Source organism: Dunckerocampus dactyliophorus, chromosome 17 (genome assembly GCF_027744805.1).
Source record: "Dunckerocampus dactyliophorus isolate RoL2022-P2 chromosome 17, RoL_Ddac_1.1, whole genome shotgun sequence".
Classification (NCBI taxonomy): domain Eukaryota; kingdom Metazoa; phylum Chordata; class Actinopteri; order Syngnathiformes; family Syngnathidae; genus Dunckerocampus; species Dunckerocampus dactyliophorus.
In genome coordinates, this window is record NC_072835.1 from 14,409,067 (window position 1) to 14,434,229 (window position 25,163).

The 25,163-nt window shown below is 41.6% G+C and overlaps 1 protein-coding gene across 2 annotated transcripts in view; it reads right to left on the minus strand.

Moving 5' to 3' along the window:
- The window catches only part of unc5cb (unc-5 netrin receptor Cb), a 144,333-nt gene that overhangs the window by 46,999 nt on the left and 72,171 nt on the right, over positions 1-25,163 (minus strand). For both annotated transcript variants that reach the window (XM_054758277.1, XM_054758276.1), the window contains exon 2: positions 5,067-5,297. In XM_054758277.1, coding sequence (XP_054614252.1) covers positions 5,067-5,297 — 231 coding nt within the window. The remainder of the gene's footprint in view (positions 1-5,066; positions 5,298-25,163) is intronic.

The following is a 25,163-nucleotide window of genomic DNA, read 5'->3' on the forward strand; positions in this document are numbered from 1 at the left end:
TAAGTCCTATCATGCCAACTAACCAGTCATGGTAACCCAGCACAAACATAGGTCATAAACAGCTACTCACTGTGATCACATTTTAAAATGACAGGCAATGTTAACACTGTACAAAGCCACTGACAGAGAAGACAATTAGTAGCTTGGCTCTGACATGATTTACAGTGACTTTTTCAACTGCCATCCTAAGTTCACTCCTCCAGCTATGGCCATTTTATTTTGGACCATCTTTGATGTAGTGTAGTAGGCACTCCTTTTACGTACTAATTGTCTGCCTTCATGCTCGTTTTCCACATCTCTGATGTGGTGGAATATAAGGTTAAGTGTCTCACAAGTAACGAGAAGATGCTTCTATGTAAAAAGGGCTGCTTACGACACTTATGAACCTTTTCCATTGCACGACACTAAGTTTGACATGGCTTTACCTGCTCCTGATGCTTTGGTCAACCATTGGTCAAGAAGAGCAGTGCACCATTTGGGGAAACATGCACATAAACATATGCTTATGTAAGCTACCCTCAGTCTCCTTCTGGATAACATGTAGTCTTCGAAAGAAAGAAGCGTGAAGAAATAACAGTGTTAAACTCCACAATCTCTACTTTTTTGCAATCTGTTTCCTGACCGTTCTGTTCCCAGTGAGTATCTGGTGTGACCACCATTTGCCTCGCACAGTGCAACGTATCTCCTTCGCACAGAGTTGAAGAGGTTGTTGATTATGGTCTGTGGAATGTTAGTCCACTCCTCTTCAATGGTTGTGCGAAGTTACCGGATAATGACCGGAACTGGAACACGCTGTCGTTTACGCCGATCCAGAACGTGTGCTGTAGTGCTGCAACATGAGGTGATGGTCGTGAATGAATGGCATCGGGATCTCGTCACATTATCGCTGTGCATTTCTTTGCCCAGATAATACACCTGCTCATAACATAACGTCGCCACCACCATGGGCCACTCGATCCACAACGCTGACATCAGCAAACCGTGCACCCACACGACACCATACACACAGTCTGCCATCTGCCCAATATAATGAAAACCAGGATTCATCCGTGAAGAAAACACCTCTCCAAAGTGCTAGACACCATCGAATGTGAGCACTTGCCTACTCAAGTCGATTATCACGATGTACTGCAGTGAAGTCGACGCACAGATGAGGATGACCACCATGTAGCTGAGCTTCCCTTAGATCCCTTCTGACCGATTGTTGCAGTATTTGTCTGGGTGGCTGGTCTCAGACGATCTTGGAGATGGAGATGCTGAATGTGGAGGTCCTGGGCTGGTGTGGTGACACGTGGTCTGTGATTTTGAGGCCGGTTGGATATACGCCTAAATTCTCTGAAACGCCTTTGGAGATGGCATTCCTGCAGGCAACATGGCTGTTGCATACTCCCTCAACACTGTGGCATTGTGCTGTGATAAAACTGCACATCTTAGAGTAGCCTTTTATTGTGACCAGTCTGAAGTACACCTGTGCAATCATCATGCTGTCTAATCAGCATCTTGACATGCCACACTTGTGAGGTGCATGGATTATCTCGACAAAGGAGAAGTGCTCACTGACAAAGATTTAGACAGATCTGTGAACAGTACTTGAGAGAAATAGGCCTTTGGTGTACATGAAAAAGTTTTAGATGTTTGAATAATACATCTCATGAAAGATGTGAGCAAAAGCAAAAGTGTTACACTTTACATTTTTGCCGAGCGTATATTAGGTTTTGTTTTATAAATGCCATCGAGCCTGGTCCATTCATCATCCTTTATTTGACACTCAACCTTCCTTTTTTTATTCCTGACTTGATCAATTAGTCTCTGAGGCTGCATTTTCAAAAGGTTTCTCATATCTGTAGAATGTCAAGAACATGTTCAATAATTTGCTTTTTCACCCTCATTTCAAAGTCCAATTATTTTTATTCACCGTTCATCAAGTACATAAGAGTGTGCGATACATCTGGAAAAAGTTGCATTTGTTCCTTGTAAAACACTGTTAAGTTTTTACAACTACAAGTATGTACGTCTACTGCATTCTCATACTGTCTAGTCTTTATTTTCAGAACATCACGAGTTGTGAAAGCGAGACTCAGAGGAGAAGGAAACACTCTGACAGCGAGAGATCCAATTTCTGCTGGTTACATTGCCTGAAATATTGACCTGGCTGGACCACGGGGCTTTTTAAATTCTATTTAGACAATTTGGCTAAATCACAAACAATGAGCAAGTGTCACTTTAGTAGCATTTTACATGATAGTAAAAAATGGATATATTTAGAGGCGCTACGAATCACTTTTTTTTTTTTTTTTTTTTTTTTTAGAACAAAATGCTCAACACATAGGTTAGGGCAGACTTTTGTATGAATGTTAACGGCATAACTCATTAAAAAAAAATCATTAAATAAATAACACAAATTTTGTGTTTTTGTGTTTATTTTGTAGAGGCATGATGTACGGGCACATGAAGAGAATGTAAATCAGGAGAGCAGCTGTAGTTTGTTTTCCATTCTAAACAGTTCTTCATTACCGTTCAGAGTTGCCTACTTTTTCATAACTGACGGTTTCAACTGCTCACTCGCAGTCTTCTTCAGAGTGGTCACGTGACTTTAGCTTTAGTTTACTTGGATTCTTTGTGAGCTTTCTTCTTTCTTGTGTTTGTAATCATTGGTACGGAACATTTGGAACATACCAAATTCCCACATAGTACACATTAATAGAGTGAGAGGAAGTATAGCCTTGCGATATAGTCACACATCTACTCTGTAAACAAATACAGTGCAGCCCAGCCTCATGGATAGCGATAGCGCCAAGATGAGGCCAGAGCTTATAATCCCTCTTTTGTTGTTAAAGTCTCCCATTTGGCAACACTTGGCCTTCCTGGTGAAACACAAACGGACGAAGACAAGTGGATAAGACAAAGCAGTGTGCCGCCATTGTTTGGTAGGGATGGAGCTACAAGCTGGAAGTATTAATGCTGCACTTAAGGCACGAAACTTTCATTTTTGTAAAGTTCCAAAAAATAAAATGATAATTCAGACAGTTCAAACTGTTCAAATTATTTTATTTATTGGAGCATTGTTGTTTGTTTCGTTTTAAAAATCATTAAAGCTGTTTACACAAATGCAAAACAATTGTATGTTTTACATTTTGTTCCGAAAATAAACTGAACCATGACCTTCAAATGGAGCTATGCACCGAACAGTCATCACGGCGCACCATTACACCTCTAGTAATTAACATGAAACTTTGCAACTTGAAATGTTGCATGGGCACAGAGAGAATGCTAGTGTGAATTGGGATAGTAGCGTTTAGCTTAGTATTCACGGGCTGTGGCAGGTAGTTTTGTTTAGTTGGCTCCCTTCATGACTGCCGCCTACAGAACTGGAGTGGAACTGCTCCATTTCTCTTCCATACTCATTATAAGCTAATATAAAACCAAGAAATAACAATGTAGCCCTCTTTGGCATTATTGTTCAGCCTTGGCGGAGTTCTGCACTCTGCTGATTGTTGCAAAATTGTCTACTTTGGGCTTATCATAGTGTTTAAAATGATGTGTTATTTCCTAATAAATTCTCAAGGCTACACATATTTACTTGTCTCAGTGCCACGTTTAAAGTCTGTGCACGAGGTAAAGAGCATCAATGAATGCGCAGGATGTAGCCCCTGGGTACGACTGATGTCGAGCAGGGGGGCGATGCGTGGGATGTTCTCTGTTGATGCTTTCAGCGCAAAAAACCCTTTTGACACAAAAAGGTAAAAGACACAACTGGAGACCTTCAAACGCCTTCTTTGCAACAACAATTGAGTGCACAAAACACACGCTAACATCCCCACGCTCCGCCGGGGCCAAAAGGTCCAAACTTCAATACGCCTTCTCTTTTAAAGCAGGATGCAACGCACTTTTTAAATCAACGTATTTGCTTTTGTGTCTTTAATACTCATTGGCAACCACATCCTATGGATTCAAACACAGTTGCAGCAGCAGTGTGTCTGTGAGGGAGTATGCAGACATGTGAGAGGGGGTAAAAAAAAAAAAACAACAAAAAAAAAAAAACAGCAGGATGAAAAAGGCTAAATGTGAAGTGATTTGTACCTGTGGGGGACAAAAAGAACTCAATTTCCAATACGGCGGCTGAATGTAGCCAATCAGTGGCTGTGATGTTGTGTGTAATGGCTGCGGTGCCTTCAGGGGGATGAATTTGGTGGGAAAAAAACAACCTTTGCTACTGATTCACTGGCTTTCTCCTTTTCTCTGGATGCTTGCAAACATATTTTAAATGTTCCTATTTGGAAGGTGAGATGGGTTATGTTGTTGTTGAAATTTTGCTAAATCAAGGAGTAAGATCTACTGTAATAATTGTGCCTTAATTGCATTAGGAATTTAAATAATGATCAATTAATTATCGGCCCAGTTTTCCAAGGGAGGAGATCATGCTCTCAGAATGTCACAGCACTTGTAGGAATTGCCAACAGCACTCATGCAGCCCCAGACAATGACGCTACCAACACTACGCTTGACTGTCAGGACAGAATTACACTGCTATTCACTTATGTTGCCAGCTATAATGGCAATAATGACTGTGTGCAGATAGTAAATCTATACTGCTATACAAGCGGTACACTAGTATATACATTTCTATAGTATAATATAGTATGGTATACTGTATCATCCTCTGCTTCATAATGTCACAGGACAATGTTGGAATTCATGTTTCCCCTCAATGAACTGCGGTTCCCCTGTGATGGCAGCACTCAAGCAGCTCCACGCCATGATACTACCACCATGCTTGACTGGAGGGACGACATAGTGATCCTGCAACTCACTTTGTGTTGCCAGCTATTTAGACAATAATGGAGGCGTGTTGAGCCATTTTCGGTGGATATGAAATCACTGCTATACAAGCCGTACACTGACTACTCTAAAGTATATACCCATGTTTACTTTCTATTGTATTGTCCCTTGAGAAGATAGACTGTAATAAATGTTTGCTGAAATGTAAGGGGTGTACCCACTTTTGTGAGTGTACGGTATACACTTTTGTCGCCTGAGGCGACACTTCATGGTCGGCTTGGCCTCACCAGAGTTTTCGTCCACACGCTCCTCCACCGTGTGCTCCTTCTGGTGAACCCACTCGCTGTTGCACTTGAAATAGATCTGGGTGGCCGGCGTGGCTTTGCAGTATAGGTTGACAGGCTTGTTCTTGACGATGTAGGCCTCCTCAGGCTCCATCAGGAACACAGGCAGAGGCTCTGGGGGGTCCGAGGGAAAGGTTTCCGGCAGCTCGCCGAGACCTATGAAGTCATCATCAACTAGGAAGAAGACAGAAAAAAGTTAGTATTAGAAGCTCTGCATTTCATGGAATTAGACTTTCACATAACACAAATCTCAAACACTCCTTCTTTTCCTTCTTTTTTTTTTTTTTTTACATACACCTATTATCCAACATTAATAGAGAGACACCACCCTTACAGAAAACGGTAGAAGTTGAGAAATTTTGCTGCATGTTTTGAAAAGGAAAAAGTAGCATCATCTGATGGAAAACTGGACAGCCAGTAGTCCAAATTGATATCTCAACATAAAATAATGCATTTGTTTATGCTAAGATAAATGTGGTATTGGAAATTTTTAATATTCATAATTTTCAATGCTTTTCCATGAGACTCAATGAACTCCATTCTCTTCCAGTTTGCTTTCTATTTCAATCAGTTGACGGCTACACGGCCCTGAATTAACTGTGCTCGTCAGTTGCTGCCTCGTAGTGAAATCAGTTATGGCCTGCATGTATATGAACTAATTGTAAAAATATAAATGTATTCACCAAATATGACCAGGAAATAAATCTCCCTTTTCTGAAATATTCATGTTTAACCCACCTCTGACGACACAAGCTAAATCGTAACGCTCAGCAGAGGGAGCAAAAACAGTGGCACTTGCAAGGCAAAATATTTTGAGGAATTTCTGAGGAATTGAAGTTGATGATCTTGCTTTTATTATGCTTTTGTTTCCCGCTACCACGCACACGCACGCACCCACGTACGTACGTACACGCATGCACAGCAGATCTAATGACCTAAGGCTTCTGGCCCACTTGTGCCATTCCACCAATACTTCTGCGCTAGACAGATACGCTTCCCTGTAATTACAACTCCCTTTCATCTCTATGTCTTCAATCGCGTGCACCAAACAGCGCGCAAACGCACGGGCAGGCCAATACAGGGGAGCTTTGAAGAAGAGGAAGCCCCGTTTGTCACCTCCAGAACTGTTCTATTCTTGCAATCGAACCGGTAAGGCAGGCATCAATAATTCAACCAAAGGGGGGGAAAGGATGTTGAGGGTGTGTGTGTGTAGGTGTGTGTGTGTGTGTGTGTGTGTGTGTGTGTGTGTGGGGGGGGGGGGGGGGGGGGGGGGGGGGGGGGGGGGGACTCACTTGGGCCATTCAGAGGATGCAGGTTGACATCACGCCCAAAAACTTACAATCTTGAGTTCATCCGACCGTAGCACATTTTCCCCCACGTGCTTTTTGGGAAACCTGGTGGATGTTTTTTTTGTTTTTGCCAATTGCTGTCGCAAAAACCAACACTGCAATCACATCCGTCAAAATTTTAGTCGAAGATGGAGGGAATGAATAACAAATGATGACTGACTTACAAACAATTAGTTGCTAAGTTGCTACGACGTTTTGCTTGATGGCGGCCATGTTTGCTAACCAATCTTCCTCAAATTGATAGTTACGTTAGCATTACTGTAATTGTAAAACACCCAAAAATAGACTTGCATAAACGGACCCTGAGCCATTCAAAAAGGAATTTGGCAAACCTAAATTTTAAAAAAGGCAGGAAGGACAGAAAGACGTTGGGTTTATCAGTGCATCTGTAATTCTTCCATGTCCTTGTGTCTCCCCACCTCCCTGTCCTGTGTGGACACGCTGGAGCCTTGATGTCTGACAGAGGTTGCCTCCTGGTTGCTTTCGCGGCGCTAAATAATCTCTCGGCCTGGCAGATATCTCCCCGTGATGTCTCTAATGTTATCTCTTCCTCCATACCTGCCACAGCCCCTGAGATGATTGCTGGGAAATGAAAAGGCAGGAAGGACGGCGGTGGGGGGCGGGGGGAGGCATGACCGAGCCGTCCTCACCAGGAGGGTGTCTTGTTTACTTTTGCAAATCTTTGTGAATTACACAGAACCCAAAGTAACCTCTAACAGTTAGCATGTCGGCTTATTCACAGTCGAGTTTCATCTGTTGCTACTTGACTCTACAGACCGGCTCGCTCCGCAGTCCTCAGTCCACCCACGTGTCCAGCCAGGGGACCCTGACCCAGAAAACAGGCCGCAAGAGCCGACGGAAACTCATTAAAGATTGTGTTAGCCGTCTTTCACCCGCCATTGCTATTATCTCTCCATCTCTCTCTCTCTCTCTTTCTTTCTTCTTCCCTTCTGGCGCCTTCGCTCTGCCGAGCTGTGAAGCAGCAGACATCTGAGGCGACCATGAAAGCCTCGCACACGCTTGCTCGCTGAGGGGAATGCAGCAAACTTGCTCACAGATATTCTAATTCATCAAGTTTCTCAGTAAGAGAGAGAAGATTCTTGCACTGGAAGTGAATGGAAGTGGCCCTCAGGTGGAACATCAGCACGGAAATGAGGAATAAAAAAAAAGAGATTCACTCATGTTTGATGCAACAAGAGCTCATAATACAGTACTTGTTGGAATGCTGAGAGACAAGCATTCACACTCACGCGGCTCATGTTTTCCCCTCAAACCTGCAAAGAATAAAACTTCCATCCCAAAATATGCCACAGCAAATTGTGTTGAATCGTCTCTTTTCTGACTGGTCGCAAAAGAGAAATGGTGTTAAACAACATGAAGCAACAGTACAGTATGCTTTTGTTGCTTAAAAGGTTGCAAAATAAAATTTTTAATGATGTCCTAACAATAAGTGTTCATACAACCTGTTTATCAGCACCAAACGCAAGAAAAACTTGTTTTCATGACGTCAAGACGGAAAAACCTCCTTCATGATAGCGCCGCCTTTTGTATACCCCACCACTTCACAGAGGACAACTTTGTAAAAAAAAAAAAAAAAAAACTAAGCAGGCTTTGGCTGCACATCTTAAATAAAGCTCTGCCAACTATCTCTTTGTCAATTACAGACTTGGGAGCTGTCAGTTTGTTTATTTAGATTTTTTCAGCAAATAGGCTAACCTAGCATGATGATGTTGTGAAAATGTGAGCGTAATGTTAGCACTGTAGCTCACAAAGCTATGCTAGTGCAGCTAACATTTGTGTCCTGCTCACATAGCTATGCTAGTGCAGCTAACATTTGTGTCCTCCTATCCAACTCCTTAATGTTATGTTGTTGCATGTGATATATGGCAACTATTACTTTGGACAAGTGCTGAGTTACAGTGTATCGGTAAGTGGATAAAGTGGACAATAGCGCTTCTTGGAGACACACTCTGTTGGAGACAGGTGTGGACAAACACAGCTCATTAGCATTAAAGCTCCAGACACACAAAACACTGTGTTCCCAGTAAGGTTTACTAAAAGCACTTTTTAGCTGTTTAAATTCCAGAATCAAAGGCAGATTTTGCACAACACAGCTCCAATACACTATTGTGGGACCTCTTAATTAGTGAAAACTAGTAGAATATGGGACATTTTAGGCAAAATATTAATTAAAACATCAGACTTCTATCAAACTACATACAAGCTAATCTGAAGGCGTGTTCAGTCAATTAGTCAACCTGTTCCATGTCAAAGCTGCATGTGTTTCAGTTAGGGGTGCTACGATCGATCGGCCGCCGATCAGTTTTGGGACGGTGTGATCATGTGGCTAACACTCGCGTGTGTGTGTGTGTGTGACAGTCAGAAGGCTAAGCTAATAACCTAAAAAACAATTTAATTCAGCGGACGGGATGACCAGCTTCTTTCAGCGGTGGAAGTGACTGAGTTCACAGAGTCTCTGTCACTTGCCTGGAAGTTCCACCAACATACATCCAAAGTCTCCTTAAAGAAGGCATGTCCTCCTCTGGAAGTTCCACCAGTGATATGTGGTCTCTTCAAAACGTGAGTCAAATATGTTTTTGTCTAAATTAAGGTGATTTTATGCTTCCTTTTTTCATATCATTTTATCAGATCATGTAGTCAGTAGCAGGGGTGCAGCCAGGAATTCTGTGTCCCATGAAAAGAAATTAATTAATTAATTAATTAATAATTTTATTAGTAATGATCTTTTTTGGGGTCCCCTGGCAGTCAAGGGACCTTGCCCTTTATACGGCACCCCTGGTCAATAGCACTATTAATAATAGCATTATTAGAATTATATTATTAGCCAATAGCATTATACATAAATAGAAAAATGTCTAATTAATCCATGTGATCGTTATCGGCTGATTTCAGTCTTGGATGATCGCTATCGGAATTGGCAGCATTAAACCTCTTTGCTCTGCCAGAGCATCTCTCAGCGTTCACCCCGCCATCCAACGTAGACTAAGTTGGTCAAGCTGTTGCAAGTCGTTGTTCTGAACATCCATTTTGCATTTGAAGCTTTTTATTTGGCAGCCCTCGTTCCTTTATGAGTCAACACCACTGATTACAATGCAATATGGATTTTTCTGGAAAGTATTTGTACTTATGTGGCTCGGTATTAATCAGTGCACTCCTAAATTGTCTTTATATTGAGGGTTTAAAAATTTAATGAAACATCCTCGCAGCGGTTTTATTCAACTGGTATTCGTATAATTAGCGTGAGTTTTTCTAAATTCATGTTCTTATTAGGGAATAATTTAGGAGGCAAAGGGGAATATTTGCTGAAAAGTGTAATCTAGGGTAAACCACTGTCTTTTTTTTTTTTTTTAAGATAGTGTACAGTCGCCCCTCGCCACTTTGCGGTTCAAATTTCGAGCCTTCACTATCACGGCTTTTCTAAATAAATTAAATTATTGCTTGTGATTGACTACAAAGCCGTGTAACTTCTGCCTAAATTCAGCATGTATGAACGCTAGCTAGCGATCGTACAACAGGAAACAGGCACTGTCCAGAGAACTCTCCCAATGCTAATGTGTGAGTCTATATTATATCCGTCGGTCTTATTTCCTGTTATTATGTCCACTACATCGGGTAATATAAGTGTAAGGATGACTATAGGGATGTTATTTCATGTCTAGAGGGCTCTAATAATGTTAAAAACCATATTTAGAAGGTTGCAAACAGGTTTTCTATGCTGTATCTACAAAAATATTCCATTCATAAAGAGCGGCATTGTCACACAAACAGAATGATAGAACAGAGCAGAGGGTCATGTTTTCTTTTACATATTTGCCACTTCTGCATGCTTGTTATTGTCATGTGAACTCTGGTCTGTGTCTTTGGCCCGTCTAGCGTTTACATTTGAACTCAAGTGAACCAAACCGACCGAGACCCATCTCCCGAGCGGTCTCGGTCAGCTTGTTTGGTGCACAGCAGGGTTTCGTATAATCGCTTTCACACTTGAGAAAACGAACCGTACTACGTGTGAACGCATCCTGAATTCCAGTAACACGTGGGAGTGGACAGGAGCTTTGGGAGCTCGTCTTGGCAGTTGAGTGGCTGCCTCCCCGAGCTACAAGAATGTAGCGCTATTAAAGGATGACAGCGCGGACACAGGCAAATCAAAGCTCGAGCGTCTAACACTGGCATCATTACATATTAAAGAACGCTCTCGGGCAGAGGGAAGACATAAAGGCAGGACTCTACGAAGATATTTGCGCCCAAAGAGAACTACATTCTAAACAATTAGCGGGAGGTTCTATATTTCTCCTTTGTTATGAAACGTCAACACTTCTATGACATGAATCTGTTGTGCAGAGCTCTAATGACAGCGCTTAAGCCCGGCAATGACATCCTCATCACCACTGCCCTCGAAGACCTTAAACATGTATGCTCTTCTCTCGGCGGTAACACGGCTCTTTCATTTTTCATGAAATGGGCCAATTTAAAAAAATGTTTTAAGAGGTTCACTTCAGTCAGAGAAGAAAATGAAAGTAGAAAAAAAGAACAGAGTTTCAAGGCAAAATCATTAGTTAGCAGCGGTCACCCACGCAAATCACAAGGGCACGAGCCTTTACATGAATACACACAAGCAAAGAAAAGAAATTAAACCTATATATATATATATATATATATATATATATATACATACATACATACTCTCAGTGAGATATTCATTTAACAATAGCTGCATTATTGTGGTTGCAGTTTATAGGTGTATACTCTGCATGCTTGTCTGCATTTTTTACCTGTATTTATTCTAAATATTCTACTATATTTTATATGTTCATATTGATTTTTAGCATATATGTGTTTTATTTGTATGTATTGCATATATATGTGTTTTTTAATTAAAAGGCTGTTTTTTTTAAATTATTATAATGTTTATAATATATGAACAAAAAGGAATTCCTTGTTTGACAGATGTAAAAAGGTACTCTTAGGCATTTACAGTGTTTTTGTTTTTACATATTTTTACATTTACCTGTGTTTATTCTAAATAGTGCAGCATATTATGTGCAGTGCATATTAATTTACTTATTTATTTGCTTTTATTATTATATTTTAATTTATGTGATTTTTCCAATAATATTTTATAATATAAAATATATTTTAAATTATTTTTCTTTTAAATTTATATTTAAATTATAAAGTAATTACTTGACAGATTTTTTTAAAAATGTCTCTCAGGTATCCACTGCACTGTATATCATAATGTGTTGGCTCTATTACGCATCTTCCTGCATATTTGTGGGATATCTGTGCTGTGTTTTTTCTGTTTGTCGTATATTCCGGTGTGTGTGTGTGTGTGTGTGCGCGATAAGAGTGTTTGAATGCTGGCACTGTGACACCACAGTGCGAGATAAGCTCTCTATATTCCGTACGTACTCAAACAGATTTATTGTGCAAAGGAAGACGGCGGATCCTTCCATGGTGGGAGGGAGGAACGCAGACATAAATTTCCATTTCACTCCCAGTTTTGGGGTAAAGGCTGTGTTGTTAAGTAGACAACAGAGGGCTTTACTAAGCAATATTTTGATACGCTGCGATAGAGAAGGGGCGGAAGGTGCTTTACAGCCGAGTGGTCAAGCAGAATAATAAAGCACTCACCTGTCATGTCAAGTGAAGCAGGATAAATCGACTGTCAATCACATCTACCTATAAATCTGCACTGAGCACACCTCCCCATTATATTGAGTGAACATAAATCAATGCTAACTACCTTCTGCAGTCAATGCTTGTTAGTATTGGATTAAGTAAAGGCCCGTTCATCCCGCCAGCTTGGATCGATAGCTGTTGTCTTTAAAGCATAAAAGAAAATCCGACGGAAGCTCCATGAGAGGAAGGTAAATAAGCACACGCTTACTTCCACTCTAATGTGCATTTGCGGCTGAGTGCTTCATACACACAAATGTGTCCGCACACATTATCTGCAAGCGGGGTCCTAGCTAACGCTTCATCGCAGCATGCTATTTATTGATTCCTGTTAGGGGGGCTGGCGACCCCATCATGCTCTCAGCCTCCCTGTCCTATCAGAGCTGGCCCGGGCGCTCATATTTCATCTCCAGGGGAAGCCCGCCGTCACACAGTCAAGACAAACAACACGGCGACGCTCTCTCCAGTTAGCTGTCAGGTGCTTCCAGCGTAAACAACAGTTGGTTCACAAATAGTGCCACAATAAAAGAACCAAGGAACGCTAAAAGGTGCACAATAATGCTCAATATTCAGCTTATAAAGATTAGCAACATAGGCGACTGCAGTTTTTACTTGCCTCTGTCACCAAAGGGCTTGCTCATGTTGAGTTCCAGTTCCTTTTCTTTAATAGTAGCGTCGACATGCTGCATGTTTAAAGTGTATTGAGATATTGTTGCTGTGAATTGCCGCAATATTAATAAAATTGAGTTATGGCGACGACCCCCCCAAAAAAAAAAAAAAAAACATTTACACCCAGATTCATACATGCAGATTCACAGTTGGGACCAAACGACTTCCCCAGACGTGAACCAGAAGAGACTGGCAGGTATATGATTTTGTCTTAAAAAATATTTTTCCAGAAAAAAAGGGCTGTATTGTATTCTGGGCCATCTTATATTTGGGGCACTTTCATGGTAAATGCCCAGTGTTATGGTACAATATTGTCTGCCTTGGTTGCAAGGGACAAATCCAATTCCTAATTTGGGTTTAAGATGAAAAATCGGACTTTTGGACTAAACTGAACGACTTAAACGTTTGCAAATTCAAAGGTTTTCATGGAGAAACACAACAGGTTTGCTGCTATAAGTCCAGTTCAAGGATGATATACTGCTTAAACATTGTGCTACTCAAATCTCTTGAGAGGAAAGCCAGGAAATACATAGACGCAATAAAGCAGCACCAAGCAATAATTAGGAGCCAGAAAAGTTGTTTTTAAGTTGGAGAACCGATTTAAAGCCACAGTTTCATAGTTGTGGCTTATGTTTAAGTCTCGGAGCCAGTATATGTATGCATGGTGCCATCCTCATTCCTGACCTTCACCCCGCCCTGTCTGGCCGCACTCTTACGGCTGCCGCTTGCCAGCTTCATGCCAGGCCTTGGCCGCTGTTTGTTCAGTGGCGTCCACGGTGCCAAGAAGGAGCACAAGGTCAAAACATCACCCTGATCTCTAACTGGCAGCTATGAAAAGTAACAATGTGGGACCAAAGCTTGCAAATTCTGCAATGCAATTTAAAGCGGGGTCATCGGAATATTCATGGCGGATGGAATTCTAAAATGTTGTGTAAGCTCTGGAGAAAAAAAAGCTGCGTCCAGCCTTGATAAAATAATTTAGTGCATTCTGACTGCCATTTTGGCTTTCATGTTGTAGAGCAGCGGTCACCAACCTTTTTGAGATGAGGCATCTTGGTCTCAAAAAGGTATGTATGCCTAGAAAATATATATATTTGAATTTGATATTAAATTATAGAAATATATATATTGATTTTGTGTCTTTTGCTATATTTTTAAATTTTTTGCTGCTTTTTAAATGTTATTTTGTTTCTGAGCCACGGTCTACGGATGGCCCCCGAGCCGCACCTTTGGCCACCTCTATTTTTGCTGCTCTTCACCGGGGTTGGGATTGTGGCATGGGCTCTATGAGCAAACTTCTACTTCGGCTTGTTGGCTCATTGGCGTGGGCAAGCGAGTGGGTTGAGGAGAGAGAGACTGGTCAGTGCGTAACCATAGTCAGCCCTAACGAGCCGCAGCTCGAGGATTTTTTTGGGAGGTGCACGTCTATGGAGTTACATTAATTTTGAGGTAGCAAAGGCTCGGTCACTCACTCGCTGTCACTCCCTCGCTTAACCTGGGCGGCGAGGCGATCTAGTGTACGTGTGCTGATACGTCCTGTCAGGTTTTGGGAGCTGGGTTCCTGGCTAGAGCTTGCGAGGCGTACGGGCGTGTTCTGCGGTCAAAATGCGTGCCTGTGAGTCACTCTCCGGGAGGGGAGGGCACTGATGTAATAATACATTTTTTTCCTAATTTTTTCGCAATCGACCGGCAAAGTCTCAAAGATCGACCAGTAGCTCGTGATCGACGCCTTGGTGACCCCTGTTGTAGAGTATACTTGTTTATTTGCAATGAAAGCTAAGTTTAATAACCCCAAGGTCATTTTTTGGAGGGAAAACATGCCTCTAAAGTGAGACATAACTTAGAGAATTTGAACCAACACTGAGTATGACGTCACACAAAATTTCAGTGATACACTTTGTGTATGTAAAAATGTTAAAAGAATATAGACAAGAAGACACTTAAAACCACACATGGTCACTTGTCACCACACTTAAGGTTGATTGTTTTTTTTTTCCAGATTTACAGCGGTTTACCTTATTTTTACACTTACACTTCAGCAAATCAAATGTGTTCCACCTCTGTCAGTAAAGACAGCGTGTTTCATTGTTTTAATATAAACACTTGTTAACTTATTTGATACTTACTTATTTTTCAGTAAGATTATTTCCAAGGGGGAAAATTGTGTCAAAATCGGAACAAATTGGATACCAGCATCCTGGAGCATATTGCACTCAACCCCTGAAAACCTGTTTTTTTTTTTAGGAATAAAAATATAGCTACCCCATGGGATGTCCAAATTTTTTCACAACTGTATGTGTTTGTGTATTCCTGAACCTTCTCCTGAACCGCTGCACACAAAAGGGTAAAAATTGGTTAAAACATGCACCCCGACTGTTGCCTGCGCCATTATTTTTACTGAAAAATACACCACATGATAGCGCTGTTATTAAAACCTATAAGTCGAAAGATTTTTTTCATACAACTCAAAAAAACAGGTCATTTTAAGGTGTTTGGTCGAATTGCCACAAAATTCAGCACACACCTTTATGGGATTGAACAGCACATGTCTGTAAAGATTGAGGAAGGTTGGTTGCAAAACATGGCCGCCATAAACAAAACATCTTATCAACTTAACAACTAATTGTCCAAAAGTCATTGACCATTTGTTTCCAACCATCCATCTTCTATGCCGCTTATCCTCACTAGGGTCGTGGGGGTAGGAGCCTGGCTGGAGCCTATCCCAGCTGACTTTGGGCAGATGCGGGGTGACCATTTGTTTGATGGCTATAAAATTTGGAGGATATGTGTATTACATCCAAGCTACCATGTCTTCTAAAGCATTTTGAACACAACAAGGTCTGACTGTATATGTATATGATGTATATGTATATGTATATGATGTATATATATATATATATATATATATATATATATATATATATATATATATATATATATATATATATATATATGCATATGTATATGCATATGTATATGCATATGTATATGTATATGCCCTCTGGTTAACCAGTTGTCTGGCTGGTGCCAGAAAGGGGATACCTGCTGTTCTGAGCCAATTTGCCATTAAGTATAGTCATTGCATCCAAGTGTGGAGTGGGCAGAGTGAGGGTGACATGTCTCGTCCTTTTCCAAAAAAATCCCTCCTGTTCACAGCCCAGTGGTCAGTACCAGGGTTTAGGTTGATGGCCATGTCTGGCTTTGGGCTTCCAGGGGGGTGTGACAAGTGACGGTCCGTTTGGACTAAAAAGAACGTCCTAATGACTGGGAGTGAGCTCAAGCGGGGTGTTGTTTTAGGACGTGCATCGGTGCATGACACATATTCCATACTTGTATTGACACCTGTCATTGAAGTCTTGGAGCATAAAAAGAGCAAGAACCCAAAACCTGCATGAAGTTAATTGGGATTTGTGTACCTATATGTAAGGTGTGAAGTAACCTACATCCCTTTTCCCTTCTTCTGTGGACTCCACTCGCAGAGAACCGTAAATTAGTCCCGTGTGGTGACACGGTGCTTGCTGGGTAATTTGGACAATGGGGCGTTTGACAGCTCACCCATCACAGCTACAGCGCCCCAGGGAGCCACTACTCCTACAGAGCTTTTTACTCCCTCCTCTCCTTGCAAGCTCCCCTTTTTTAGTTTTTATGTTTTGTTCCCTCTGCACTGATGGAGGGACTCGCTAAGTATCGGCATCATCCTCCAATCAACCACCAAAATGGCTTTTCATCTGGGAGGGATGAAGGGGGGCGGGACTCCAGAAGGCAAGGATTGTTTTACTCCTAAGTACGAGAGAGTGAGCACATGTAATGGAAAGCAACAACGGTAAGCGAGAAATAAAATGATTTTACGAGTAAATTACATTTGTGGTGCCCCCGATGGGTTGTGGTTGAAATGAAAGACAAGCTAGCATACATGTCATATTCATTCGACAAATGCTAAATGGTTTATGGACAACTCACTGTTAAGTTGCTAAGACACCGGGCTGTATGGTGGCCATGTTTTTCAACCAATCTTGCTCAAAGTCAAGTCTAAATGTAATTTGGTCTGATGTTCAAGCTAACAATTTGGATGATCCGTCCTTTATTATCACACATTTTGGAAATAAAAAGTAGGCATAACTACCATCTGATGATGGCTGATCATTAGACACATGTAATTTACCGTGATTCATTTTCTGGGTCATATGACAAAACGAGTGGTTGATAAGCAACTGAGTGAAAACCGTAGCAGCCGTGCTTTTCCTCTTCACCGGGGCAGGCCAAATCTCTTTTGACACTTGACTCCACCCACTCTGACACTCCATCTCTCATCTCTTTGCTTTGCTGTGTGCATTGGTTGACCTCAAATAAACTGCTCAAAAAAATAAAAGGGAACACTTAATCAATCACAATGTCAATCACACTTCTGTGAAATCAAACTGTCCAACACAGATTGACAATCAATTTCACATGCTGTTGTGCAAATGGAATAGACAGCTGGACAGCAAGACACCCCCAATAATAATAATAATAATAATAATAATACATTTGATTTCCATTGATAATTTTTGTGATTTTGTTGTCAGCACATTCAACTATGTAAAGAACAAAGTATTTAATAAGAATATTTCATTCATTTAGATCTAGGGCGTGTCATTTTAGTGTTCCCTTTATTTTTTTGAGAAGCGTAATTAAACCCCATTTGCCGTTACTAGAGTGGTTCGCAACTTATTCCACTTAGGGACCCACCATCACCATTCAATGGCAATTGCTGACCAAAATTGCTGAATTTTTTTAACGCAAACTTGTCAGATATCTTATTTATGAAATAAATTGTGTATATATTTAAATTTTAAGATGGCAGGCTGCACAGTGGCCTGGTGGTTAGTGTGTTGGCCTCACAGTCAGGAGATCATGGGTTCGTATTTCCGTTGGTACATCTCTGTGTGGAGTTTGTATGTTCTCCTCGTGGGTGCGTGGGTTCTCTCCGCGTACTCCGGCTTCCTCCCACGTAATATGCATGCTAGGTTACTTAGTCCATAGATGTGGATGTGGGTGTAAATGGTTGTATATGTGCCCTGCGATTGGCTGGCGACCACTTCAGGGTGTATCCCGCCTCTTGCCCAGAGACGGCTGGGATAGGCTCCAGCATACCTGTGAGGACAAGTGGTACAGATGGATGGATGCAACGGCTACATGGCTGCCTAGAGAGCGCTAACTTTTGAAAGTGTTGCAAGCATGATATCCCGCCCTCTTCATGCTCCAAGCGTGTAAGCAACGCCCCGGGTTAAACACACATACGCAGGAGCCATTGCTAAGCACCGGTGGTGTAATTTTGAGCCTGTTGTAAACTGTCCCTTTAAAGTGAAGTGCAGTAAAGTGCAGTTTGAATTTGAGGTAGTGCAAAAACAACACGGTGTGCCAGCACAAAACAAGTTCCATGATCATTCAACAACAATACATTTTTGTCCACAAATTCAAAGCTTATTTGAAAAAAAAAGGGTGTGAAAGTTTTCAGTCCATGTTATATCTGGGGAGTTGAATCAAAGCATTTGTACATGGACCTAGATGAGAAGTGAAACAAGAAGGCAAAAATCAAGCGAGTCCAGTTGCTCTGATTCAACACTCAGCAGGGAAGTTTAGTAATAACAGGAAGACCATTTCTTCTGTAGACCACCCCCCTGCCTGTGTCAAAAGATCGAATTGGGCATTAAACAGTAACCTGGTAGCCTTCATTGTGGGCGGAATTTTCACACACAACACGACGTGAACTTTCTCTTTATGCTGCACTCTTCTCCAGTAGATATCTAGCTATATAGCTATGTGTCGGAGGGACAGCGCCTTGAGTCCACACTCTATGTCCTTCCCCTCCCGCTGAAGTAGGCCTGTCATGACAACAAATTTTGCTGGACGATCATTTTCCTACAAATTATTGTCAATCAATATTCTTGACAAATTTTTTGAGACCATTTTTTCATTAATTATATGGCAGTACATCATATAAAAAGCAATGAACTTTAATTGCTCAAGCGTATTTAACATTGGAATTGGAATGTCAAGAGCTTTAATAATGTAAGCTATTTTTATGACACCCTTATTTTATTACCACTATTGGACAGGATGTGCCCTGCTCTTATTTTATTTTAAAGGCCAGAAGTGTGAGGAAAATGCGTTTTGACTATGGCTAAGTGAGATAGCTATGGAGTGCCTCTTGAAGACGTGGCTGTTGTCACTATTTCACACACAACTTGAAGTCATGAAGTCAGCGGCCAGCTTAAAACGCTGGGTTACATTCACAAGCACAACTCACAGCCTGAGTGGCACACACACACACACACACACACACACACACACACACACACACACACACACACACACACCGCCGCATTAGCATGCTCCGCTAAACCAAGCTAACCCAGCCGGCTAATACTGGCTATTGTTGTCAGCTCATGCTCACGTTCGATGTCTACTAAGAATATCAGTTTTTCGCCAACTTAGCCAATGTTTCCGGTTGCTGCCTCGACATGCTTAGTACCGGAGCGGGCTGGTTAGTTTGTGAGGACATGCCGCTGCGAATGAGCGGTCCGCTGGGGAAATTCCACACACTCTTCCCCTGCAAGCTCACCGCACCATGAGCGAGCAGTACGGGCACAGTGCGAGGGAACGACCGCTGTTGCTGCGCAGCCGAATATCCAACTGCCAATGTGACATTAACAGCGACGGAGACGAATATCCAACATCCAACATGAACCTAACTTCACCAATGTGCAGAGTGAACCCTCTTGTCATCCAGCCTGTGCGGTAAAGAGAGGAGAGAGAGGAAAACAAACACACATGCACATGTCAATTTATCGAGGCCAACAAAATGGCCGATTATCGTGAGAGGCCTAACGAACCACGCAAATAGCACAGATGTAAGGTTTGTTCATGGACGTTGGGCAATTACACTGTTTTATTTTTTTTTTTGCAAAGACCCCATGACCCACTGAAAATGGCTCCGCGACCTACTTTTGAATCACGACCCACCAGATGAGAATCACAGCTTTAATCAATTACACTCACATTTCGCTTTAGTTCCTTTTGTTGTGTGCAGTCTTTCCCATACATTCCTTCATATGTGGCGGCCCACCACTACCACTACTAATTTTGACAACCACAGATCAATTAAGAACTGTTAAGAACTGTTTATGCACATATTGAACTCTTATTTTGAAGCCGTTTACTTCGAAAATGTCACCTTTGCCAATGCTAATGTGAGTTTTCGGTTTATGAGATATATTTGAAGACTGGTTTACCTGCACATGCTGATTTAAGACTACAGTTGAATCTACACAGATGATGTACTTATTATATATATTTGCTGCCATTGTGATATTAATATTCACATTAAAGGCGTATAAGATGAAGACACGGAGTTTATTTAACTCAAGTAATACAATGTTAATTAAAGTTGATGAGTCCTGACGATGACTGTGTTCTCTGACTGGAACCCCGGGGGTTTGGTTGGGTGTACGTGAAATCCATAAATCCCCCCAAAATTACATGCACATGGCCAATTATGCAAATTAGACGATTAGGTCATCTACCCCCAGAATGCAGCGCTGTGGGAAATAAAATAAATAAAAAAGGAAATATAAATAAATAAATACAGGAGACATGCAAATGACATTGCACACATCTTTACTTTGCATATGAAGGACCCACAAGGATACACACCCACGCACACGTTTCCTGAAGCACTCAAAACATCAGATTTTCCTCACACACACACACCAAACCCCCCCCCAGCACTTCATGAGAAGGGCACTACAGGCTCAAAGTGTGTCACCATGTGTGAGACGTTTTCTCCCGAGCCCCCCGTGTACTGTATACATACACAACACCTCAGTGAATTTGCAACAAAGTGTATCATAAAAATGCTGACTGACTAAATAAAGGGTGTGGTGCAAGTACATGGGGTTTGTAACGTGTGTGTGTGTGTGTGTGTGTGCATGTGTGTGTATGATGGCTGAATTAATGTGACAAGGCAGATGTAATGCAGATTCATAAATCTTAGCCTCGGGATCAGTAGATGGAGAGCAGGAGGTGATATATTAAAGGGCAGGCGCGCACACACGCACACACATACGATAGTGAGTGAGCCATTATGGTGCTGATAATAAAAACAAGACTCCAGTCGCAATAGCTAGCTAATAGACATGACTGTATATCTGGCCCTCGGGGTGATTGTGCGCACACACACTGCATTAGAGATACACAAATCACCAAACTCTATCCGCTTTTCCAGCAATTCATTACGTGGCTTTGAGGCCCAACAGCTCCGATGTTAGATGTGGCTGTAATGTTGTTAGCGCCGTAATAGTGTTACATAAGGTCCACTGTGTTGTACAACTTGCTAATTCTTGACTTATTGGACGGCGATGAATGAAGAAAACACGCAACGCATCACAGGAAATTGACCAGCTGATCCGTTGTTGCACACTGCCAAGTTTCTCAACAGATCGGTACACAAAATTACCAGCTGATCACTTGCAATGACATCAGATGGTCTTTTAAATGCTCTGCTAAGCCCGTAATAACTGTTTGGGAGGTTGAACTGCAAGCACACATAGCTTGATTGCAGGGAGTGATCAACATTTGGGTTTGAATTAGCTGGTATAGTACAGAGGGACAGAGTATAAAGGGGACAGAAAGTGTAACTGCCATCTTGTGGCGTTACAGTTGTCCTGTTTGGGAACACTTGGCATTCAAGGTGAATAGCGTAAATGAACAAAAACAATTGGATAAGACGAAAGCAGTGTGCCAAAGAAAAGTAAAAAAGTAAAAAAGAAATAAAGTTTTATAATGCATCTCTCAGTTTGCTGCAATGGCCCTCAGTCCCCTCTTGAATAAAATGCGTATCCGTCGCTTGGCCAACAGCATCAGAAGTAAAAACAGAAGACCTTCATTCTCCTCTACTGCTGCTAACATGCCTCAATCCATCCTAAGTTGCATTGTTTTGACAGTTTTACTACATCGAAGTGGAAAAGCAAACAGCACTGAGCCAAGCCTAGCCAAGCAGGTACTATCCAAAAACAAAAGAGATTACAATATATTCAAGGTGCAAAACGTTATATGTGAAAATGTATGAGCACATATTGGAATTAGAAGGGTCCAAATACATCACACCTGTTCATGCATGCTTCAGAGGCACTTGTAGGGAAGTGTGTGTGTCTGTATGGTGGGGCGTGACTGCATTAGGGAATCACACAGCGAGCTCCCCTCACCAGGGGACCACTGTCAGCCTGTGATTTCACCCGTGTCCCCTCCGAGCTCCAGCACCAGTGAAATAGGTCAACCACGTATAATGGCGGGGCAACGATGGAGCAAGTACGACTCTCCCTCACAACCCCCCACGCCGCCGCCGCCACCGCTCCTCAGAGCAGCCAGCTGCTGAAAGCAAGCGATGCCCCCCCCGCCGACGCAGAGGCAGCGGTAGAAACCAGCCACAACACGCCGAGCTGCCAGCCACAACAGACTTTTATACAGCCACGCTTGAGTGGAACAAGTTCAAGCGGCTCATATGGAATATGTATAGGACAGATTTGCATCCAGCAGCTTAAAAGCTCATCTTTAGCCAATTGAGATGGTAAAGAGAGAAAAGTGGAAAAATCTTAACAGATATTGTGTGTAGTGAAGCGCTTTGCAAAGTGGTTTAGGACTGGATTTTGGGCACTGGAGGGAGAAGAAACGTTTAGTCTGGATCACCTCACCAATCTTATAAATGTTATTAGTAGCGGGGTGCTCGTGCCTCTACAGCATTACTGCATTTATCACTAGCACTAGCACTAGCAGCATTGCCATATAGACACAACAAGAAGAATGTTTTTTAGAAAAAAAATGCCTGAAAAAACTAGTTATTTTATAATCAGGGTTTAAATATTTATACATGTAAACTGACTTGCTGTCAGAGCTTGTCTTCCTGGCACTCCAGGCACCTGAGAGATGCATTTCACTGACACTGAAGACATGATTAATAAAAAACAACACTCATTTAGACGTTTTTTTTTTTTTTCAAGGTCTTGAAAGGTCGTCTTATATTCGGGTCAATATTGTTATAGTTGCATCGCCATTATCCTGAAATACTACCCATTGTCATTCCACCTCCACTTATCGCTGCAATATGAACTGATAACATGAATGAATGAATTCATGAATGAAGGCTTCATTTTGAACAAGTCAGAATATTACAAAGCAAAATACAACAAATACTACCTAGGAGTAGGAAGGAGGATAATCTTGTCTGACCTGACCCCTTTTCCCACTCTCATAAAAATGATCAATTGATGGTTGATTGTTTGACATGTTCATAAATGCAATTCATCATTATATTTACACCTGAACACATATTAAACTGACTACTACTCATCACGTACGACGTAAAAGGTGCCAAATGTTTTGTATTGGAAGTGAGACGTCAAATAGTGCAGTGCCTGTCCATTAAATATTTGTTTTGCTTTTAATACATTAGTTTAATTTTAATGTGCAGTTACAATAAACAGTCACACACCTTCTCCGTGCATTTTGTGTATTTTTTACTGCAAACATTGCCCAAGCATGCATGCCAGAATAACAGAAAACCAATAGTGAAGTGGAGTAGTCCATCTGCAGGCATTAACAAGGCTCCCTTTACTTGTTAGTGGGCAAAGGCAGAGCATGTCGTGTAAACAGCTGATTTAAAAGTGTCTTATTAAGAATGAAATCAATGGCTTGCTTCCCAAAGCCGATGTAAATGCAGGTATTGATCGTCGGGGTTTAATCAGATCTATCTGCCTATATAGGGCTTCCAAATACGATCCCATGTATGCACAAGCATGCATGTACACATGCACTAATAAACCCATTGGTCATTTTATTAGGTGCAATCCAATACAAGAATGTACAATTATTTCCAGAGGTAGGGTGTGGGGGAAATTGTCCATAATTCTCGATGAAGCTAACAGCATGACTACACTGATATGATTCTTCACATGATAAAATAGAATAGTCGGGTCATTGTATCCTTAATCTTGTGACCATGCATTTCCTCTTCCTTCCAGCCTTTGACATCACTCGTGTGTTTTCTATTCTGGGTATTCCATATTGTGGGTTAACTGTAATTGAAAACTCTGTAGCGGATAAATAGTACAAGGTGATTCTACTTTTTTCCCCTCACTGTAAGAGTGACTCTATGTATTTGTCTGTGTAAGCTAACTCTTCTGCTCCTGAACGGCTGCACACAAAAGGGTGAAAATGTGTGAAAACAAGCACCTCTACTGTGTTGCCTGTGCTATTTTTTTTTTTTTGACAAATACACCATTTGGTGGTGATGTTATTTAAAAGCCCTTAAGTCGGACTGACTTGAAATTTCTCACACAGCTCAATGAGTTCTACGAAAGCACCAACTGAAACTTTGCCGTGTTCATCTGAGTCACTGCAAAATACACACCTTTAGGGGACTGACAAGGACAAGCTGTGAGCAAGACTCGTTGAAAAACATGGCTGCCATCAAGCAAAACGGTAACGGTTCTCTCATCTTACAAGATTAAATCCACTAAAGAAAAATCAGTTGTTTTTCATTACAGAAATATTGAAAACTGCCTCAGCAGTTGGTGTCAGAAGCGGGATCCAAAGATCGACTGTTTTCTCAAAGGAGGACAGATCATTTCCATTACATTTTGCTTTACCTTCATCACGTTCACGCCCATTTTGAATAAGAGAGGAATTAAAACTACATATTATCATCTTACAAAACAAATAACTATCTCTCTGCTTTCAACTCATGTTACTACCCCTCTGTGACCTTTTCTCCAGTGGAACAAGACACTGCACGTCTCCATCTCCCTCATGTATTAATGATCCATGGCAAGCTGAGGGCATCTGTCTGACTCCAGCCCGTCCACCACTCGCCCCACTTCCAAGGACACAGCTCCAGCGTATACGTGTGCGTGTGTGTGTATGTATATACATATATATACACACAGGTATATATATACACAGGTATATATATATATATTGTATGTAGAGCTGCCAAACTGTGGTCACATTACGCCACCACCCGCAGGGGAAATGCAAATAAATAGCCCAGACAGAAAGACAAGACGGACAGATAGCGTTGCGGTCTAATGAAGTCCAGGCCACCTCGTCTCTTCTCTACAACAATCGTTTCTATGACTCTCGCTTGTGGCACAGATGTAAAATACCGAGATGACGGCACAAAGCAACTAAACCCAATTATCTCGCTCATACAGAACCCTCATGCAGACATAGCCGAGCATTCTTACTGGTTCAAATCATCCAACAGATTCTAACAATGATGGATGAAAAC